Source organism: Lepus europaeus, chromosome 13, assembly GCF_033115175.1.
Source record: "Lepus europaeus isolate LE1 chromosome 13, mLepTim1.pri, whole genome shotgun sequence".
Taxonomy (NCBI): domain Eukaryota; kingdom Metazoa; phylum Chordata; class Mammalia; order Lagomorpha; family Leporidae; genus Lepus; species Lepus europaeus.
In genome coordinates, this window is record NC_084839.1 from 97,077,705 (window position 1) to 97,099,993 (window position 22,289).

At 43.1% G+C, this 22,289-nt stretch overlaps 1 protein-coding gene across 1 annotated transcript in view; it reads left to right on the forward strand.

Annotated features, from left to right (window-relative positions):
• Positions 1–16,956, forward strand: part of GCC2 (GRIP and coiled-coil domain containing 2) — a 59,748-nt gene extending 42,792 nt beyond the window's left edge. Inside the window, exons 22-23 of the mRNA XM_062210049.1 lie at positions 7,643–7,844; positions 13,785–16,956. Of these exons, the coding sequence (XP_062066033.1) occupies positions 7,643–7,844; positions 13,785–13,855 (273 nt within the window). The 3' untranslated portion in view covers positions 13,856–16,956. The remainder of the gene's footprint in view (positions 1–7,642; positions 7,845–13,784) is intronic.
• The last annotated feature ends 5,333 nt before the right edge of the window (positions 16,957–22,289 follow it).

A 22,289-nucleotide genomic window follows, 5' to 3' on the forward strand; every position in this document is an offset into this window, starting at 1 on the left:
ACAGATGTTAATTGCTTTTATATTCTGCTATGTAATGACTTTTAATTTCTACTCTATGTAAAATAATAGATTTAGAAACTGGGGAGATGTTCACAGGTAGTTAATGTACATACACTTAAACCTGAATAGATACAGTTCCTTAAATTCTAAAGTTAAATAATGGACTCTTACAAATCAAAGTCAGTCATCTGGGAGCAGGCAGTTAGCCTGGTGGTCAAGACTCCACTTAGAAGACCACTATTGGCTCAGGGTTGCAGCCCTTCTCCCGGGCTTCTACGCCACTCCAAGGCTAGGGTGGCTGTTGTTCGTTTGTGATGCCTGTCTGAGATTCCTGAACCCTACCCAGCTCAGCAAGCATCCACTGAGAGTGGCCTTAAACTGCATGTTCTGCTGTCTCACAGACAATCAATTTCATGATCACCACTTTGTTAGCATCTATAGGACCTGCCTCTCCCACCTAGTACCAATGCTACTTTCAGAGCTCTGAAGTCAGCAGTGGCTAGGAGTCCATGTGACCATCCTGCTGTGGTGCCAACTTCAGCTCCTGACGTGGGTATTGGCTGCAAGTCTGTGTCATGGGCCCACCTGGTAGCACCAACAGGACCTGCTCCCAATGCCTGAGAAGGGAGACAACTGGGGACCTGCATTTCAGGAATCGCAGCACCCACACTAAGCCACAGGAGCACCCCAGATCCTATTTCTGATACTATTAACCATAGCAAATCAAGGTATTGGGAGGCTATGCTACAGAGTCCAACTGGAACTAAAGCCAAAGTGTTCTACCAAACACAGTTTCAAGAAGCCTTCAGTCAATAAAATCCTTCCTCTAAAAGTGATAGAAACAGCTGATTCCCCAGATGTGCAAAAACCAACATAGAAACACAAGAAATACAAATAAGCAAGGCAATAATATGTAACACAGTAATGGGTTAGTATCAGGCCATGAAGTCGAGATGATGAAATGCCTGAGAAAGAACTCACAAGAGACATAAGAGGATACATAGTGTATGACATGAATGAGAAGTTCACCAGAGAGAGATTAAAAAAGAACCAGGGGAAAGTCAATGAGTCAGTAACAACAACAACAGAATACCGTGCTGTGTCGTAGCAGTAAGCTGCTGTTTGCAGTAACACATCCTATGAATTCTGGTTCAAGTTCCAGCTGCTCCACTTCCAGTCCACCTCTCTGCTCATACACTGGGAAAGCAGAGGAGGATGACCCAAGTACTTGGGCCCTTGCCACCCATGTGGAGGATCCAGAAGGGAGTTTAATCTCCTGGCTTCAGCCTGGCCCAGCCTCAGCCATTGCAGCCATGTGGGGAGTGTGCCACCAGATGGAAGGAGATCTCTCTCTCTCTCTCTCTCTCTCTTTGTCCCCCTCGGTCTCTCTGTTACTCTGCCTTTCAAATAAGTCTTCAAAAAAGAGCAAGGGTAGGCCGGCGCCGTGGCTTAACAGGCTAATCCTCCGCCTTGCGGCGCCGGCACACCAGGTTCTAGTCCTGGTTGGGGCGCCGGATTCTATCCCGGTTGCCCCTCTTCCAGGCCACCTCTCTGCTATATGCCCGGGAAGGCAGTGGAGGATGGCCCAGGTCCTTGGGCCCTACACCCGCATGGGAGACCAGGAGAAGCACCTGGCTCCTGGCTTCAGATCAGCACGATGCGCCGGCCGCAGCGGCCATTGGAGGGTGAACCAACGGAAAAGGAAGACCTTTCTGTCTGTCTCTCTCTCTCACTATCCACTCTGCCTGTCCAAAAAAAAAAAAAAAGAGCAAGGGTAGCTATATCTATATCAGACAAAGCAGACTTTTAAGACAAAAACTGTTAAAACAGAATTACTATATAATGATCAAGGGATCAATTCATCAAGAAGATATGACTTAGAAATGTAAATGCATCTAATGCTAGAGCATGCAATTGTATGAAAAAAGTTAATAAATTAAATAGAAACATAAGCTCCAGTATAGCAATTCACACCCCATTTTCATTAATGGGTAGATCAACCAGACCAAAAAACAAAGAAGAGAATTTATCTATACTATAGACCAAGTGGACCTAATAGAAATTTATAGAACATTCTATCCCAGAGCTGCAGAATATATACCCTGTTCTCCAGCACATGGAGCATTCTCCAAGATAGAGCATATACTAGACCATAAAATAAGTCTTTATAAATTTAAAAAAAAAAAACTGAAATCTTATATCTTCTCCAATGACATGGGAATAAAACAAAGTTAACAACAAAAGAAACTAGCAGTTATACAGATATATGGACTGAAGAACATCCTCCTGAACGAACGGTTGGTCGTTGAAGAAATCAAAAGAGGAATTTAAAAATTCCTTGAAACTAATGAAAATGGAAATACAGGATACCAAAATTTATAAAATACTGCAGAAGCAGTATTAAAGGTTTATGGCAAGGTCAATGCTGTGGCACGGTTGGCTAAGCCTCTACCTGCTGCGCTGGTAGAACATCCTTTTGGGGATGTTCATGTCCCAACTGCTCCTCTTCCGATCCAGCTCTCTGCTATGGCCTGGGAAAGCAGTGGAAGATGGCCCAAGTGCTTGGGCCCCTGCACCTGCGTGGGAGACCTGGAAGAGGCTTCTGGCTCCTGGCTTCAGATTGGCCCACCTCCAGCCATTAGAGCCATTTGGGGAGTGGACCAGCAGATGGAAGATCTTTCTCTCTGTCTCTCCCTCTCTCTGTAACTCTGCCTCTCAATTAAGTAAATATTTTTTTTTAAGTTTATCGCAATAGGTGTCTACATAAAAAAATAAAATAAATAATCCAATAGTGTATCTCAGGGACCTAGATAAGCAAGAGCAAATCAAAAACTAGTAGAACTAGTAAAAAGAAAGAAAAATTAAACAATAAAAATTTTTTAAAGTATAAAAGATTAATGAATTGAGCTGCTTTTTAAAAACGTAAACAAAATTGATAAACCATTAGCAAGATTAACCAAAAAATAGGACTCAAATCAATGAAAACAACAACAACAAAAAAAAAAGATGTTAAAACGGATCCCATGGAAATACAAATAGTCAGGAACTGTTATGTACAACTGTATGCCAACAAATTGAGAAACCTAGAAGAAAAATTTCCAGAAACATAACAACCAAAATTGAATCACAAAGAAAATCGGAACAGATCAGTAATCAAGAATGAGATTGAATCAGTGATAGCATCCCAAAACAGAAAAGTCCAGATGGCTTCTGCTGAATTCTACCAAATGTTAGAGGAAGAAGTAACACTAACTCTTCTCAAACTATTCCAGACAACTGAAAGGGAGGGAAGCCTTCCAAACTCATACTATAAAGTCATCATTCCCTTAATTCCAAAACTAGACAAAGATATAACAAAAAAGAGGACGATAGACCAATTTCTCTGATAAAAATAGATGCTAAAATACCCAATAAAATACTAGCAAATTGAAGCCAACAGCACATCAAAAAGGTCATCAACCCGAACCAAATAGAATTTTTCCCAGAGGTGCAAGGATGACTCAGTATACACAGATCAGTATACATGCTACATCACATTCAAAAAATATTGAAACATAAAGTATCTTTGCTGACCATAATGGAATAAAGAGCTGGAATTAGCAACAAAAGAAATTCTAGAAATTACAGAATAAAATTTGCGTGAAGGATAAAAATAATAATTATTTCAATAGATGCAAAGAAAGCATTTGATAAAATGCAACATCCTTTCATGATAAAAATTAGGTATGGAAGGAACATAACATAATGAAGGCTATATGTGACAAACCACAGACAATATCATGTTGAATGAGTAAAAGCTCAAAAGCAGTTTCCACTAATATCTGGAACCAGACAAAGAAGCCTACTCTAGCCACTCTTATAATTCTGGAAGTTTTAGCCAGAGCCATTAGACAAGATAAAGAAGTAAAGGGTATTCAGGTCAGAAGAGGAGCAAGTCCAATTATCCCTATTTCAGATATAAGGGAAACAAGACTCCACCAAGAGACTATTAAAACTGATAAGAGAATTCAGCAAAGGTAACAGGTGACAGAATCAGTGACACTTTAATATACCAACAGTGGTCTTACTGGATAAGGAATTATAATAATCCCATTCACAATAGCTGCAAAAATGAAAATACTTTGGGGTAAATTTAACCAAGGATGTGGAAGATCTCTACAATAAAAATTACAAAACTGAAACAAATATAAGACACAAAAACAAAGTGGGAAAATCTCCCATGGGCATGAATTAGAAGAATGAATATTATCAAAGGGTTCATACTGTCCAAAGCAATGTACAGATTCAGCACAAATCCCATCAGTACCAATGACATTCTTTACAAAACTAGAAAAAAGCAGTTCTAAAACTCAAAAACACAAACGACCCCATGTTAACCAAAGCAACTTTGAAAAAGACAAAGCCAGAAGTATCACAATACCAGATTCCAAAACATGCTACAATGCTGTTATACCCAAAACAGCATGGTACTCGCATTAAAAAAAAATGCATAGACCAATGAAATAGAGAAGAAACTTAAGAAATATATCCAGGCATTTACAACTAATTAATCTTTAACAGATGTGTTTACAAAATTCCTTGGAGAAAGGATATTATGTTCAATAAATGGTCTTGGGAAAATTGGGTTTCCACACACAGAAGTTTGAAACAACACCCTTACCTTACACCCTATGCAAAAATCAATTCAAAATTGGTCACGGATCTAAATGTAAGACCTGGGGGCCAGACCTGTAGTGCCAGCATGCCTTATGGGTGCTGGTTTGAGTCCCAGCTGCTCCACTTCTGATCCAGCTCTCTGCTGTGGCCTGGGAAAGCAGTAGAAGATGGCCCAAGTCCTTGGGCCCCTGCACCTATGTGGGAGACCTGGAAGAGGCTCCTGGCTCCTGGCTTCAGATCAACACAGCTCTGGCCATTGAAGCCAATTAGGCAGTGAACTAATGGATGGAGGATCGATCTCTCTCTCTCTCTCTCTCTCTCTCTCTTTCTCTCTCTCTGCCTCTCCATTCTCTGTGTAACTCTTGCAAGTAAAATAAGTAAATCTTATTTAAAAAAGAAAAGAATGTCTATTATCGAAAAGCTGAAAAAATAACAAATGCTTGTGAGGATGTGGAGAAAATGCATTATTGGTGGGAACGCAAATTTGTACAACCATTATGGACAACAGAATGGAGATTCCTCAGAAACCCCTAAAAAGAGATTTACCATATGACCCAGTTATCCCACTTTTGGGAATATGTTCAAAGGAAATGAAGTTAGCATAAGAGATACCTGCAATCTCATGTTTATTGCAGCCCATTTCACATTAGCAAGAAGCAGCCTAGAAGTCCATCATCTGACAACTGAATATAGAAAATGATAGTATATAAGATGATAGAATATGACTCAGCCATTAAAAAAAAGAATGAAGTCCTGACATTTACAGCAAAATGGATGGAAATAAGAGATCATTTTACTAAGTGAAATAACCTAGACATAGACAAATTGCACCTCTTCTCATATGTACAAGTTAATACATAGAAAAAAATATTTAAAAATGTGTGGATGCCATTTTTTAAAAAATGTATCTCTTCACAGAGTTAGACCCTCTGTATGTTACTACATCTGTCTTACTTTGATCCTTGTCATGAATTCTGTATTATATGATATTAATATTCCTAGTTTAACAAAAATACTATGCATGTGTATAATTACAAAGTTTTTAAAAAGTAAATTCATGCAGAGAGGAGATAAAAGAGACACACATCACATTTTAGAGTACTTGGGTTCTGTGTCCGGTTCCACTCCTGACTTGGGCTTCCTGCTTCTGGCTTCCTTCCTCCATGCTGGGAGACAGCAGTGATGGCTCAGCCGGGTTCTCACCACCCACGTGGGAGTCCTCAGTTGAGTTCCCAACTCCTGCCTTGGCCATGCCCAGTCCCCACTACTGTGGACATCTCCAGAGTGAACCAGTAGACTGCAACGTATGTGCTCTCCCCTCTCAGTCTTTAAAAATAAATCATTCGGCTGTTGTTTATGGCTCTGAAGTACGTAACCCAGATTGTAGGTGGAGATAGCAAAGTGACCTAGCAAGATTTTCCTATTTAAACTCAACATCAGAAATATCCAGGAACGTTACAGAACAGTTGAAGAGAACGTAAAGGCGGTATTTCTTTTTTTTCTTTCTTTTTTTTTTTTTTTTAAGATATATTTGTTTGTTTTGAAAGAATGAGAGAGAGAGAGGAATTGATCTTCTATCCACCGGTTCATTCCCCAGATGGCCGCAATGGCTGATGCTGGGCCAGGCCAAAGCCAGGCGAGGTTTCCCATGTGGATGGCAGGAGATCAGAAACTTGGGCCATGTTTCACTGCCTTTCCCAGGCCATTAGCAAGGAGCTGGATCAGAAGTGAACAGCCAGGACTTGAACTGGTGCCCATATGGGATGCCAGTATCACAGGTAGCAGCTCCACTCACTATGCCACAGCGCCATCCCTTCAAAGGAGATATTTCTACCCTCACTCACTAATCAGTCACCTCTCAGAGTAGAGTCATGTGCTTGAACAGCTCTCATGCTCCATGCCCCAGGCTTTACATATCTTAGACCCAGTGAGCACTGGATGAGAGAAAAACTGAAACCAGTGGTGGTGGGACAACATTCACATCCACCTGGAAAGTGCATGTTTGTGCTCCTGCGTGTTGGTGCCAGAAAACATCAGCTTTCCTTTTCAGAGGAGCTTATCCAGTGCTGGTTCACTCCTCATTTAGAGTACATTGTACACACCGCGAAGTCCCACCACTGAATGCTTCAGTGTGCATCCCCATAAAGTAACATAGTTCTCCAGCGAAAACGTTATCAGGTCTAACAAGTCACTCACTAGGACTTAGTGAAATGTTGTGTTTCCACAGTTACACTCTCTGACATGATTTCTTAGATCTTACTGTTTTTTGTTTGTTTGTTTGTTTTTGTTTTTTAAATGACCCTATACTTCAGGAGGGAGCTGACTGATTTCCTGGACTAATTAAAAAAGATTAAATGTTAACAGTATAACAAAATTGACTGCTCTGTTGTTCAACTTGGGAATCCTCAAAGACTTCAACAGCAGCATTGTGTGTATGTGTGTGTGATTGATTGACGTGTTCCTGAATGCTCACTGTATTCTGGAACTAGACTTCTATTTGGATTTAGTGCTGATCACTGTGGACATGGTAACAGCCTCAGGCTCTAGGAACGGGGCAGGTGGTGGTTCCTGTCTTCTCACCTATTGCCAGACTTGCTCATCTGTTACCCAGAGCCCCGAGCCTTGCTGGCCTGGTTTCTGTAGAGTAGGGGTGAAGAGAGCATCACCACCGCCCTCTGGCTCCAGTTCATCCTCATGCAGACTTCCTGTCAGTTGCCAGCTTTCGGCCCCTGTTTACGAACACCTTGTGCTTCCAAGGCAGACATTTACTGATTTTTCACTCAGTGGCCCTTGGCAAGCTGCTGGACTGAGTCACTTTGGCTTCTTCACCAGCTTGCATCATCTTGGAGTTTCTTGCTGTCTCTCACCTGTTCTGTAGCACCATTATTGTCATTTAGATGGGGTGGGGGGCAGGCTTCAGGAAGAGAATAAAATGCATGTGTTCAGTCTGCCTCTTTTAACCAGAAACTCATTTCTCTCACACCAGCTTCTCAAAAGTGAAATAAGAAGATTGGAAAGGAACCAGGAGAGAGAAAAGTCCGTGGCTAACCTGGAATACTTGAAGAACGTCTTGCTTCAGTTCATTTTCCTGAAACCAGGAAGTGAAAGAGAGAGGCTCCTTCCTGTTATAGACACAATGTTGCAACTCAGCCCTGAAGAAAAAGGAAAACTTGCTGTAATTGCTCAAGGTGGGTGAAAGGAGACCCTTACAGCTTCTGTTTTACACTCAGTCTTGGTTGAAAAACTGTCTGCAGGTGTGCTTCTTATCTTTCTCATGATACTGTGACTTAAATAACTTGAATTGTGTTCATTTAGACTGCTTCCATCATATGTATAACCTATGGCTAGATCTGAAAAGAGGGCTTTCTTTTTTCTTTTTCTTTCTTTTTTCTTTTTGGAAAAGTAGAGAAACAGAGAGATGGAAAGAGAGCTTCCATCTGCTGATTCACTCCCCAAATGACTGCAGCAGCCAGGGCTGAACCAGGCCAAAACCAGTAGCTCAAAACCTGAAACTCAATGTGGGCCTCCCATGAGGGAGGCAGGGACCCAAGTACTTGAGCTGCCTCTCGGGGTAAACATTAGCAGGAATTTGCATCAGAAGTGGAGGAGCTCCCAGTCTCCAATAGCAGCGACCTAACCACTGTGCCAAACACCTGCCCCCAAAAGCCAGCTTTTCAAAATTCTGGAGCAATTATAGTCTAGCTATATAAAAGTTTAATAATCAGTAATGCAGTATAGTACTTAGTTTGATCTTCTAGTTATTTGAAAATTAAATTTTTATCCTGGTGGTAAGATCCGGTGTGAGTGTGGTTTTATAATACTTTTTTTCTTTTGACATGCCTTAGCTTGTTCCTCTTCGGCTTCTCCCTCTTCCCTACTCCTACCATCAAGTAGTCTAAGGACAGCAGAGTCCTGTGGCCCAACACTCAGTCCACATCCAACAGTCTGTCTTCCAGACGCAGCTTCAGACTGTCTAGTGGTTAGAGTTGAGAATATTGTTTCAGAGCGATCTGTATAAAGTCCTTTAGAATGTATCACATGCAGTTACTGATTTCATAATGCCTCTTCAGAATCAGTTGCATTTTTGGTGGAGTATTTAGATGTTTTTATTGTTGACATTTTCTAACATGCAGAAAAGTATAGAAATCTCCCTTGTAGCTGTCAACCATCTCTTAATAGTTTTCAGCCTATGGTCAGTTTTTTAGCAGGGTAAGAGAGAGCTAGAGATTTTAAAGCAAATCCCACACATCATATCATTTCCCCTGGGAACACATCAGTGTGTCATCTGTACCACTTCATGCTCATTGTTCCTGAGTAATCTCAAAGGTCTTTATACAGTATCCCAGTAGGGCACATACATTGCATTAGATTGGTTGTGTTCACTTTGTTAGCTATAACAAGTCCTTGCTCTTCTTTGAATATGCCACTTATTGAAAGTTCTCCATGCACATTGTGGGAGACAGATACTATAGTTTGGCTATTGATTTTGGTGACCCCCAGAAGCCCATGTGTTAAATGCTTGGCCACAGGGTGGTGGTACTGGGAGAGGTTGAAGGTCTGATCCAGTATAAATAACCAGCTCTGGCCCTTTTGGCCATTTGGGGAGTGAACCAGCAGATGGAAGACCTTCCTCTCTCTAGTTACCGACAGAGAGACACACAGAACTGGGCCGACCCGAAGCCAGGGACCAAGCGCTTCTTCCATGTTTCCCACACAAGTGCAGGGGCCTAGGTGCTTGGACCATCTTCTACTGCCTTCCCAGGCCATAAGCAGAGAGCTGGATTGGAAAAGGAGCAGCCGAGCCCATATGAGATGCCAGCACTGCAGGTGGAGGATTAACTTACTATGCCACAGTGCCAGCCCAAAATCTTAAAAAACAAAACAAAACAAAAACCTGACTTGTACAGAAAATTGGTACTTGACACCAGGAGTGCATGACTGTTACTATAAACTATACCTAAAAATGTGGAGATATCTTTAGAATTGGGTAACCGGCAGATGTTGGTAGACTTTGGAGACTCAGGCTAGGAAAAGCCTGCAATACTGTTGAGTGGTGCATTAAGGGTGGTTCTGGTGAAAGCTCAGAAGACAAGGACTAGAACGTCTTAGAGTTAGAGTAAGCAGTCGTCCCCAGAATGCTGATACCAGGACATGCAGGCAGCTGATGTGACGTCAGGTGGAAATGAGGTTCTTACTGGGGACCAGACTCGGCCATCTGTGTCACACCATGGTGTAGAACTTTGTGGCTGTGTCCTAAGATTTTGTGGAATACTGAACTTAAAGCTGGTGGGCTGGCTGGTTGGACATGGCTTTCACGGCAGCACTGCTCAGGCTACTGTTAGTATTTATAGTGAGAATCAGGAACAAAAAAGAGCATCAGAACAAAGATTGGGAAAATCTGCAGACTGGCCAGGAAGGGAAGAAGAAATTGTTTCAGAACAGGAAGGTGAGAAGGAGAAGCTGCTGGCTGAAGAGATTAGTGCAGGTAAAATGGAGTCATGGCTAATAGGCAAGCCCCGGCTCAGGACGTCCACACCCCATTTCCAGCTTCCTGCTGATGCCTCCTGTGAGGCAGCAGATGATGGCCCAAGTACTTGAGTTCCTGCCACACAGGGGAGACCTGGGTGGAGTTCCTGGCTCCCGGTTTTGGCCTGACCCAGCCCTGGTTATTATGGACATTTGGGGAGTGAACCAGTAGATGGAAGATTTCTCTCTGTGTGCGACATACACACACACACACACATGTTTTCAAATAAAATAATATTTTTTTATTTTTTGCCAGGCAGAGTTAGACAGAGAAAGAGTTACAGACTGTGAGAGAGAGATAGAGAGAAAGGTCTTCCTTCCGTTGGTTCACTCCCCTAATGGCCACTAAGGCCGGCGCTGCACCAATCCGAAGCCAGGAGCCGGATACTTCCTCCTGGTCTCCCATGCGGGTGCAGGGACCCAAGCACTTGGGCCATCTTCCACTGCCCTCCCGGGCCACAACAGAGAGCTAGACTGGAAGAAGAGCAACCGGGACTAGAACTGGCACCCCAACCAGGACTAGAACCCGGGGTGCCGGTGCCGCAGGTGGAGGATTAACCAAGTGAGCCACAGCACCAGCCCAAATAAAATAATGTTTTTAAAATAGAGGCTATCACTGTGGTGTAGCAGATTAAAGCCATGGCCTGCAGCGCCTGCATCCCATGTGGGCACCAGTTCAAGTCCCAGCTACTCCACTTCCAATCCAGCTGCCAATGTGCCTGGGAAAGCAGTGGAGGATAGCCCAAGTTCTTAGGCCCTGCGCTCATGTGGGAGACCTGGAAGAAACACCTGGCTCCTGACTTCAGCCTGGCCCAGCCCTGGCTGCTAAGGCCATTTGGAGAGTGAACCAGCAGATGGAAGACTCACACTCTTTCTCTCCCACCCCCCACCCCCCCGTAACTCTGCACTCAAATAAATAAAATAAATCTTTAAAAAAAGAAAAAAAAAAAAAACCATACTGTCTTTCAAAGTGACTGTGCTGTGCGTTACCACCAGCAGTGATGTGAGTTCCTGTCGCTCTACATCTCCACCAGCATTTCGTGTCGTCTTCATTTTAGAGTTAGCCATTCTAATTCCTAGGGGTGGAGTGGTTCACAGGCCTTCAAGGCTGCCCCTCCTGTCCAAGCCCAGAGGCCAGAAGGGGCAGAATTGTCTTGTGAACCCCAGGGCCAGCTGCTGGCAGAGTTCCCCGAGATCACTAATCCTGACTGCCGGGGTCCTGCACAGCTCGTGCTGGCAGCTGACCCTGGGGCACTGATTTCACAGGTGTGCAGAATGCAAGACTACGGGGTCATGACGGCTTCCACAGAGATTTCCAAGGAAAGCCAGTAGGCCAGACAGAGTCGTGCTGTGGGAATGGAGCCCCTAGAGGGGCAATACCTAGGGAATTGCAGGAGTAAAGCCAAGATGAAGTCCCCAGGAGGGGAGAGGTGCCAACAGCCAGACAAGGAAAGCTGCACACAGTGTGCCAGGCGAGCCTTGCAAAGCTGCAGACAGCATCGTCTTGGAGAGCAGCTGTGTGGCAGAGAACAGCAGAGCTGGGGAGACCTGGGACCCTCTACCTAGCTTTCAAAGGGTGTCTCAGACATCCTGGGGGTGAGGGAGGCAGAGCCCTGTCACAGGGACAGAGCCACTGCAAAGAACCCACCACAGGGCAGTGCCTAGGAGAGCTACAGAGGAGAGACCCAGCCTGTGAGAACTAGCACTGGCTGTGTGAGCAGCAACGCTGGGGGGGGGGGGGGGGGGCTGCACAGACACTGGGGCCTCACCCTGCCACAGCCTGAGCGCTGGACTCGGGGCTTCCAGATTCAGTGCTTGCCCTGCAGAATTTCCTTCTGGCTCTGATTAATAATTCAGCCATGCACACAGCTGGAGGCATTTGTTGAGAATCAGTATCTAAAAGGGGATTTTACTGTACGTAAAGTCAGTAAACATGATTTCTGAATGATTAAAACATTGTTTGGGATTTGTTTTGGTTAAGTTTTTATGTTTATCATAAGTCTGTAAGAGTCCAAAGTTATGTAAAGGCCTCTGTTTAAAAGAATATCTTAAAATTCCCCATATTATAAATAACACTTGGTTATGCTGGGTATTTTATTTGAAAATTTTCTAATAGAGAAAGACAAATACTGAATGTTCAGGAATAAACAACATTATGATATGATAAAGTGGTATTAGAATAATGGAGACATTTCTTATGTATTACTAACAGTATTTCTAGCGAATAATTTCTGCATTATTTTCAAGTTATATTTTTAAAACTACATCATTAAGGGCTGGCACCCTGACTCACTTGGCTAATCCTCCGCCTGCGGCGCCAGCATCCCAGGTTCTAGCCCCGGTTGGGGCACTGGATTCTGTCCCGGTTGCTCCTCTTCCAGTCCAGCTCTCTGCTGTGGCCCAGGAGTGCAGCGGAAGATGGCCCAAGTGCTTGGGCCCTGCACCCGCATGGGAGACCAAGGGGAAGCACCTGGCTCCTGGCTTTGGATTAGCGCAGTGCGCTGGCCGCAGTGTGCCGGCCTTAGCAGCCATTTGGGGGGTGAACCAACGGAAAAAGGAAGACCTTTCTCTCTGTCTCTCTCACTGTCTAACTCTGACTATCAAAAATAAATAAATAAATAACTACATCATTTGAAAGTAAAGTTATGGATTGCTTCATTTTGCCTGTCACTGTTCTAAGGTTAAAATATAAAAAACAGAGGCTAGTATCGCAGTATAGGGGTCAAGCTGCTGCTTATGATGTTGGCTTCCTATTTTGGGGTGCTGATTCACATCCCAGCTGTTCTCCTTCTGATCCAGCTTCCTCCTGATGAGCCTGAGAAGGCAGCAGGTTACAGCTCAAGTACTTGGACCCTGCCAGCCACCTACAAGATCAGAATGGAGTTCTGACTCCTGGCTTTTGCCTGGCCCAGACCTGGCTGTGGTAGCCATTTGGCCAGTGAACCAGCAAATGAAAGATCAGTCTCTCTCCCTCTCTTTTTCTCTCTCTCTCTGTCTCTTCCTCTCTCTTTCACTCTGCCTTTCAGCTACATAAATCTCTAAAAAATAAATAAATGTATCCATTAAATTGTTGTAACAAGGAAATCCAATATTATATCTTTAAGAAAGAATGATAGGGGCTGGTGCTGTGGCGCAGTAGGTTAACGCCTTAGCCTGAGGCACCCGCATCCCATATGGGTGCCAGTTCGAGTCCCAGCTGCTCCTCTTCCGATCCAGCTCTCTGCTATGGCCTGGGAGAGCAGTGGAAGATGGCCCAGGTCCTTGGGCCCCTGCACCCACGTGGGAGACCCGGAAGAGGCTCCTGGCTTCAGATCAGCACAGTTCTGACAGTTGATGCCAATTGGGGAGTGAACCATTGGATGGAAGACCTCTCCCTCCCTCCCTCTCTCGCTCTCCTCCTCTGCCTCTCCTCTTTCTGTGTAATTCTGACTTTCAAATAAATAAATAAATCTTTAAAAAAAAAAAAGAGTAATAAATGTCTAAATAATGGCGTATAATCAGTGAAAAAGACATTGTTCGCTTGTGCTGTACTGTGATACTAGAATATAGATTTCACATTGAAAAAACTTAATACTTTTTTTTTTTTTTTTCACTTTCCAAAGGTGAGGAAGAAAATACTTCCCGTTCTTCTGGCTGGGCGTCCTATCTGCACAGTTGGTCTGGACTTCGGTAGATTGATGGAAAGAAAATTATTTGCGAACCAAATGGAACCCATTGGCAAAAATGGTTCACATATCTAGCTGTCATTCTTTTGTCAGAAAGTGTATCCATAGGTTCACGTCCTCATATACCAGGACGTGTATGTGGAAAATGTGTTTCAAGAGCCTCGGCTTGAAGTCCACTGCTGTCTGACACAACACAGCAGAGACCACGGTTCTGTGGTCTCCCTACACAACTCCAGAACGAAAACATGAAGACTGGGTTCCCCTCCGCCCCGGTACCTCGGGACTCGCCCATTTCTAGGCAGTACTGTGAATTTTGAAGCTTAACTAAATTTTAATACATCCCAACTGGAATTTAAGCTTTTTAAGTAGTGTTTCAAGGCTGTTCATTGCAGATAGGTTGTTATTGTAAATTGTTGAGAAAATTTGGGAAATAGAATGTGAAGGAAATTAACTTATATTTATCAAAGGATTATGAAGTAAACATGTTCCAGTTAATTATTGTGATGCTTAAGTTAAATTACAATTTAGTTATTTACCTTACACTTTTCTCTCTAAAGTACTTTATCTCAGAACTCCCTATGTAGTTGTAACACTGAGTAGTCGGGACCACACCTCAGTAGGGTGATTTCATGGTGTCTCTCCAGGCTCCTGACAGGGTACGCTGCTTGCAAGCCATGAGTCTGTTTTGAGAATACTCTGTATCCCCAGATAAAAGCACCTCAGAACAGTGACTGTCCTGCCCAGCACTGTGAATGACTGAAGCAGGTGTTTCCAGGATCCCGGCAGTGTTAGTCCCTAAACTTTCTGTCAGTGGGAATTCTAGGGAGACACCTTGGAGGTCAGTGCTACGTTTTCACAATTCCTGGCAGTAACCCCAAATGGTGGTGTTACTTCCATTTGACACCTAGATGTATTTGACTAGCTCTAAACTGTGTTCTTAAAATCAAATTTGAAAATTCTACTTTTAATATTTGTTAATAAATCACCATACAGTATGCTTTCTGAAGTTTTTAGTCTTCTAATTTATGCTCTAATTTTGAGACTTAGCTGAAGAACTGATTTTTTTGTTTTACTTCAATTACACAAAAGAACATCAGTTTCCAAATTTGCTTAACCAGAATTTGCTGCTGACAGGTTGAGTTTCTTTAAGAAAATATCTCCTCTGTCTTTGCTCCTGTCTTAGAAGAGCAGACCTAACTAGTGAATGTATTAATAAAAGTGCATCTATTTCAAAGCTGACTTTAAAAGTTTAGTTTTTTTACTTTATAAACTGTGAATATGAGTATGCCAGCAGCATACAATGTAACTGTAATATTTAAATAAATTTTACTTCATCTTTGACAAGCCTTTCGCAGTCTGTACAAACGTGTTTGAAAATACAGCCTCAAATTATGAATGTGATAGCAAATGCTTTTTTGCATGGTGAAAAATTACTACTTTGATTAGAAAAGGCGCACTCTTTGATAGCTTTAGCCCTGAGGAAACGCGGTGATTATTTTAATAAATATGTTTCACTGTATATTACATTCCAGTGGCTAGTCTTCGTCAGACACTGTCTCTCCGGGGTTTTAAGCTGATTATGACTTGGAATTGCAGACTCTTCCTAAACAATTAGGACCTGTTGGCTAGTCGAGTTGGCACAGACTGACTTCATCATGTGCCTGTAGCCCGTGGTGTCCTCTGTCTGACATCCTGCTTCAGCTGAGACTGGAAGCAACATAGGTAGGCATTGGCCTTTCACAAAATGGACCAAGATTCCCCCGGGGCAGTTGCCAGCCTAAGGGTGACCTCAGTTCACGGGATTTTTTCCGTGAGGGGCAGAAGCCACTAACTCCTCTTGGAGTTTGGCCTGTGAAATGGGGATGGACAGAGCAGAGGGAGAGAGAAGCAAAGGTACCACAAGAAAAAGGGATCGAGCTGACCTGTGAACACCACAGCCAGGCTGAGTAGTTGATGAGTAAGTGGTTTCTGTTAGCATATTGTTGTGTTTTCCTGCATCGAGCCCTTACTAACTTATTTTTCATCATTTCTAATTGCTCAGAGCTGGGTCTCTAATCCAGTGTCCTGACCATTGCAGTTCTCACTGAAACATTTTTATAAACATTTTTATGCTCAAAAACTATTTACCAGGATAAATTTATATCATCAAAATGTACTTTTTTATATTTTTATTTATTTTGAGAGAGTTACAGAGAGAAAGAGGGAGAGACGGAAAGGTCTTCCATCACTCGTTCACTCCTCAAATGGCCACAACTGCTGGAGATGGGCCGATCTGGAGCCAGGAGCTTCTTCCAGGTCTCCCACGTGGGTGCAGGGGCCCAAGAACTGGGGTCATCCTCTACCACTTTCACAGCAGAGAGCTGAATCAGATGAGGACTGGCCTGGAGTGGAACCATGCGCATATGGAATGCCAACACCACAGGGGAGGCTTAGTACTAGGTAGGCCACAGCACCGGCCCCCTCAAAATGCATTATTAAAGGAGACTGTAAGCGCTCAGCTTCCCGTTCTGCTGAGAACAGTACAGTGATTTAACGCCCATTGTTACGTAATTATTAATAGCACCCTCTTTCACTCTCGGAAGACTCCAGCTGAGAAAGTACGTGTCCGTGCCACCCGCCAACACAGGAAATACAAAGATGACAGAAGGCGTTCAGACAACGAAATCATCTGGAGTATATTCCCTCTACCGGAGCTTTGTCCAGCTTTGTCCACCTGGCTAGGAATAGCAATGCTACAGATTTATCAGTAAAGAGAAGATTGTGATGGGATTTTTTTCTTTCTCGGTGATCAGTCATACAAACAGTAGGATGAACATAGCGTGCATTTGTAATAGTTCAATGAGCTCACATGGACCCACCAGTCAGCTCAAAAAGTAAATACTGGGAGAGGATGGCCCAAGTGCTTGAGCCCCTGCACCTGCATGGGAGACTGGGAGAAAGCCCAGGCTCCTGGCTTCAGATCGGTGCAGCTCCAGCTGTTGCGACCATTTGGGGAGTGAACCAATGGAAGGAAGACTCTCTCTCTCTCTCTCTCTCTCTCTCTCACTCTTACTGTCTGTAACTCTACCTGTCAAATAAATAAATAAAATCTTCAAAAAAAAAAAAAAAAGTACTGGGGCTTGGCATTGTATGTAGTGCAGCAGGTTAAGCTACCACTTCCAACACTAGCATCCCCTATCAGAGGGGCCAGTGTGAGACCTTGCTGTTTTGCTCTGCTTCTGATCCAACTTCCTACTAATGCATCTGGGATGACAGTAGAAGATGGTCAAAGTACTTGGAAGCCTGCCGTGCATGTGCTAGAGCAGGATGAAGTTCCTGACTTTAGCCTGGCCCAGCCCTGGCTGTTGTGGCCATTGTGGCCATCTGGGAAGTGAATCAGAGGCTGGAAGGTCTCTCTGTCTCCCTCTGTCACTTTGCCTTTCAGATAAATAATACATACATACATACCAATACCTTTGAAGTTCCCTGTATGCCTCTCATGTCTAAGCAGTATCCTGAATTTGGTATTAATCATTCCTGTGCATTTGTATTGTTTTCTTGTTTGTTAGCCTTATAAAATTTACAATATTACGGATTTTCTTCTAACTTGGTTTCTAACTCAACATTTAATTCATATTGATGCACATAGCTGTAGTTCATGTATTTCACTGCCATATAGTATTAGATTTTATGAATATACCACACCTTATCCCATCCATCAGTGAGTATTTGGGTTGTCTTCACTGTCTTATTCTGAGGGATGATGTTGCATGAACAGTATTCTACCTATGTTAAGATACTTAGTTACAAGAGTTTAGCATACACCTTAGTCAACATGCTGGAGTGTGCACATGCTCAACCCTACTAGGTCGTGCCAGATGGGCTGGTTGCATCAGTGTGGTTTTTGAATACAGTATTTGAGAATTCCTGTTGCCTTCATTCTCATCAACAACTGACGTCAGCCTTGGTAATTCTTACCAGGCTGATGGGTGGAGTCTTAACTGTGGTTTTAGTTTGTAATTTCCCTGTGGTTTTAAATTACTAGTGAAATTGAGCATCTCTTACTATATCATTATTTGTGTTTCCTGTAAATGTCTGTTCATGTATTTTGTTGCCTGTTTTTCTATTGATTGCTTGTCCTATTTAAATTGATTCATGAGAACTACTTTATATTAGCATATCCTAGAAAATAAATCTTAAAAAAAAGTTTGTCCTACCCAGAACAGGAAGACAGATATTTCATTTTTTAAACAAATTTAACCAGAGAAGTTTGGGACTTAAGAATACTAGGTATATCCGAAAGTATCAGAAAGGAGAAATAAAACTGCATTGAAAAGCCATGGGTTAAGGGAAGATCTGCACCATGAATGCCACCACCCACCCAGCCTGCTCTGTCACCCTTGCCCCACCTCTATTCCCAGCACCCAACAGCTGGCCCTGTCGCTCCGGCCACCAGGGTAATTTTCTTGAGAAACTTTACAGTCCAGGAGAAAACACCAAATGACTGACATTTAGAGATTCCCTACTGGACATTCATTGCCCTCAATAAAGAATAAAGAAAGGAAGAGAAGTGGAATAAACTCTTGGAAATTAAAATTCAAATACCTAGGGGCCAGCGCTGTGGCATACAGGATAAAGCCGCCACCTGCAGTGTCAGCATCCCATATGGGTGCAGGTTTGAGTCCCAGCTGCTCCACTTCCCATCCAGCTCCCAGCTATGGCCTGGGATAGCAGCAGAAGATGGCCCAAGTCCTTGGACCCCTGTACCCGCGTGGGAAGACCAGGAGGAAGCTCCTGGCTCCTGGCTTGGGATCAGCAGCTCATGTCATTGGGGCCATTTGGGGAGTGAACTAGAAGATGGAAGATTTCTCTCTCTCTGCCTCTGCCTCTCTGATTCTGCCTTTCAAATAAATAAATAAATCTTTTTTTAAAAAATTGAAATAGCTAAACACAAAAGATGAGAAAGAGGTGGACAGAAAGAAGTGGACTATTGGAAAGATTCTAATCTAGGAAATTCAAGATTTAACAGGAGTTTCTTGAACATCAAATAGGAAGAAACTTCTAAAGAAATAGTGTAAGAAGACTTCAAAAGAAAGGGCTGTGGAAGATCCAGTATCATGGAAAAGGACTTAGAGCATGTTAATGGAAATTTTTAAAACAAAAAGACGTTCCAAAAAGTTTCCAAAGGACAGTTGTTTCAGACTTGTCACTGGCAACGCTGTACACCAGAAAATTCCTCAAAAATCCAAGGGAAAATTATTTGCAACCTGAAATTCTGTAAACAACAGAGCTTCAATTATGCAGAAGGGAAACATTTTCAGAGGCCTAACAACTGAAATTGCTTCCCATGCATCCTTTCTTAGAGACTTATTGAGAAAATGTGCTCCCGAAAGCTGAGAAAGGAAAAAAACAGAGGGATAAAGACTCCCCAGGGCAGCTGTGAGCTCAGGGAGCAGATGACTGGCCAAGCCTCCAGGGGAAAACATGGAAGTAGCAGATCATAATTCAGCTCCTGTGTAAAACATTATTGAAAGATGTTAGAAATAGTGACATTGGCAAAGTATTTAACATTAAGGAAATGTTTTGAATTATTAGTTTTGATAATATCGTGTCTATGTTCAAAAAGAATTCTGATCTTTTAAAAATACGCAGAACTGTGGTAGTTGAGATTATATTTGATCCAAATTGATGTGAGAAGGAAAAAATGGGTAGGAGTAAAGGTGAAGTAGGGGTGCCATGGGGCCAATATTTGTTTTTATTAGGGACAGATATCTCCATTTTACATATTTACCCACCCACACATTTTTTTTAAAGATTTGTTTATTTATTTGAAAGAGTTACACAGAGAGAAGGAGAGGCAAAGAGAGAGAGGTCTTCCATCCACTGGTTCACTCTTCAGTTGGCTGCAATGGCCGGAGCTGTGCCAATCCAAAGCCAGGAGCCAGGAGCTTCTTCCAGGTCTCCCATGTGGGTGCAGGGGCCCAAGGATGTGGGCCATCTTCTACTGCTTTCCCAGACCATAGCCGAGAGCTGGGTCGGAAGTGGAGCAGCTGGGACTTGAAACAGCACCCATATGGGATGCCAGCACGGCAGGTGCCAGCTTTATCTACTATTCCACAGCGCCAGCCCCTACACCCACACATTTTTAAAACAGGAATTTTTTTAAAAGATTTATTTATTTATTTGAAAGGTAGAGTGACAGAGTGACTGCAACAACTAAGGCTGGGCCATACCAAAGCCAAGAGCCAGGAACTCAATCCGAGCCTCACACGTGTGTGGCAGGAACCAAAGAGTGCTTTCCCAGGTGCATTAGCAGGGAGTTGGATCAGAAGCAGAGCAACCCAGACTTGAATCAGCTGCTCCAGTATGGGATGCCAGTGTCACAGGCTGCAGCTTAACCCACAGCTACACAATGCCGGCTCCAAGTATACATCTTTTTTTTTTTTTTCACATAATTATGCCTTGTGTTTTGTTTATTAAACCATTATTGATATATAATTTACATACCATAAAATTCACTGAGGGGCCGGTACCGTGATGCAGTAGGTTAATCCTTCACCTGCGGTGCCAGCATCCCATATAGGCACTGGTTCTAGTCCTGGCTGCCCCTCTTCCAATCCAGCTCTCTGCTATGGCCTGGGGAGGCAGTGGAGGATGGCCCAAGTGCTTGGGCCCCTGCACCCATATGGGAGACCGGGAGGAGGCACCTGGCTTCAGATGGGCACAGCTCCAGCCATTGCAGCCATCTGGGGAGTGAACAAGCGGATGGAAGACATTTTTCTCTCTGTCTCTCCTTCTCACTGTCTGTAACTCTACCTCTCAAATAAATAAATAAAATCTTTAAAAAAAATTCACTGATTTAAACAATATATTGGGTTTAGTATATTCACAGAGTTGTGACAACATACCCACAACCTAAGTTTAGAAATTGTCATTGGGGCCAGCGCTGTGGCGTAGCGGGTAAAGCCACTGCCTGCAGTGCCATCATCCCAAATGGGCACTGGTTCGAGACCCTGCTGCTCCACTCCCAATCCAGTCCTCTGCTGTGGCCTGGGAAAACAGTAGAAGATGGCCCAAGTCCTTGGGCCCCTGCACCCACATGGGAGACCCGGAAGAAGCTCCTGGCTCCTGGCTTCAGATTGGTGCAACTCTAGCCATTGCAGCCATCTGGGGAGTAGACCAGTGGATGGAAGACCTATCTCTTTCTCTCTGCCTCTCTGTAACTCTGCATTTCAAATAAATAAATAAATAAATAAATCTTTTTAAAAAAAAATTAAAAAAAAAAAAGAAATTGTCATTATCACCCCACGCCAGCTGTTGGCAACTATCAATGTCCTTTCTGTCTCTAGATTGGCCTATTCCCAACCTGCATACACAAGGAATCATACATATTACGTCTTTCGTGTCTGGCTTTTTTCACCTAATATTTTCAAGGTTTATCCACACTGTACCTGCCCTAGTCCTCCATTCATTTTCACTGCTGAATAATATTCCATCAGTGAATACCACATTTTACTCCCCAGGTGACAGATGTTTGGGTGTTGCCAGCTTTTGACTGCCAGGAAAATGTGCATGGGAGTTTTTCTGTGAATGTGCTTTCATTTCTCATGGATGTGCACCTAGGAGTAGAGATGTTGTGTTGTGGTAACTCCACGTTCAGCAGTTGGACAACCTGCCAGACCGTTTTCTGAAGTGATGGCTCTACTTTACAATCCCACCAACAGGATGTGAGGCTCACCACCATGTCTTTTACTGGAGCCATTCTAGTGGGTATAAGTTGGCATCTCATGATTGTGATTTGTATGGAACTAATAATTCAATGTCATTAGTTATATGTTGAGCATTTTTCATGCATGTGCTTTGTATATCTTGTTTGGAGAAATGGCTGTTTAACTTATTCCTATTGTTAAAGTTAGATTGTCCATTATTTAGTTGTAGGTACTCTTTACATAGTCTAGATATGTCCTTTATCGGGTACATGACTGACAAATACTTTGTCTCACTATGTGAGCTGTATGTTTACTTTCCTGCATGGTATAATTTCCAGCAGGAAAGTTTGTATCTCCAGCCAAGTCTAATTTACCTTTGTCTTTTGCTTTTGGGTCACTTGTGCCCAAAGCCTTGGCTGATCCAAGCTCACAATGATCTATTCCTTTGTTCCTGTCAGCGATGTTATGCTTTTAGATCTCTGGTCTACCTTGAATTACTTTTTTAAATTATAAAAGAGGTCCATCTTCATTCTCTTCATTGACATCCATTAGCCCCAGCACCATTTATTGAAAACACCGTTCTCCTCCTACTGAATTGTCTTGGCACCTTTGTTGAAAATCAATTATCCATACACTTACGGAGTTACATCTAGACTCTCAGATCCACGCCATTGATCCGCCTGTGAGCCAGTACACCGCCATCTCACCGCCATCTCGATTACTGCGGCTGGTAGTAAGATTTGAAGTTAGGATG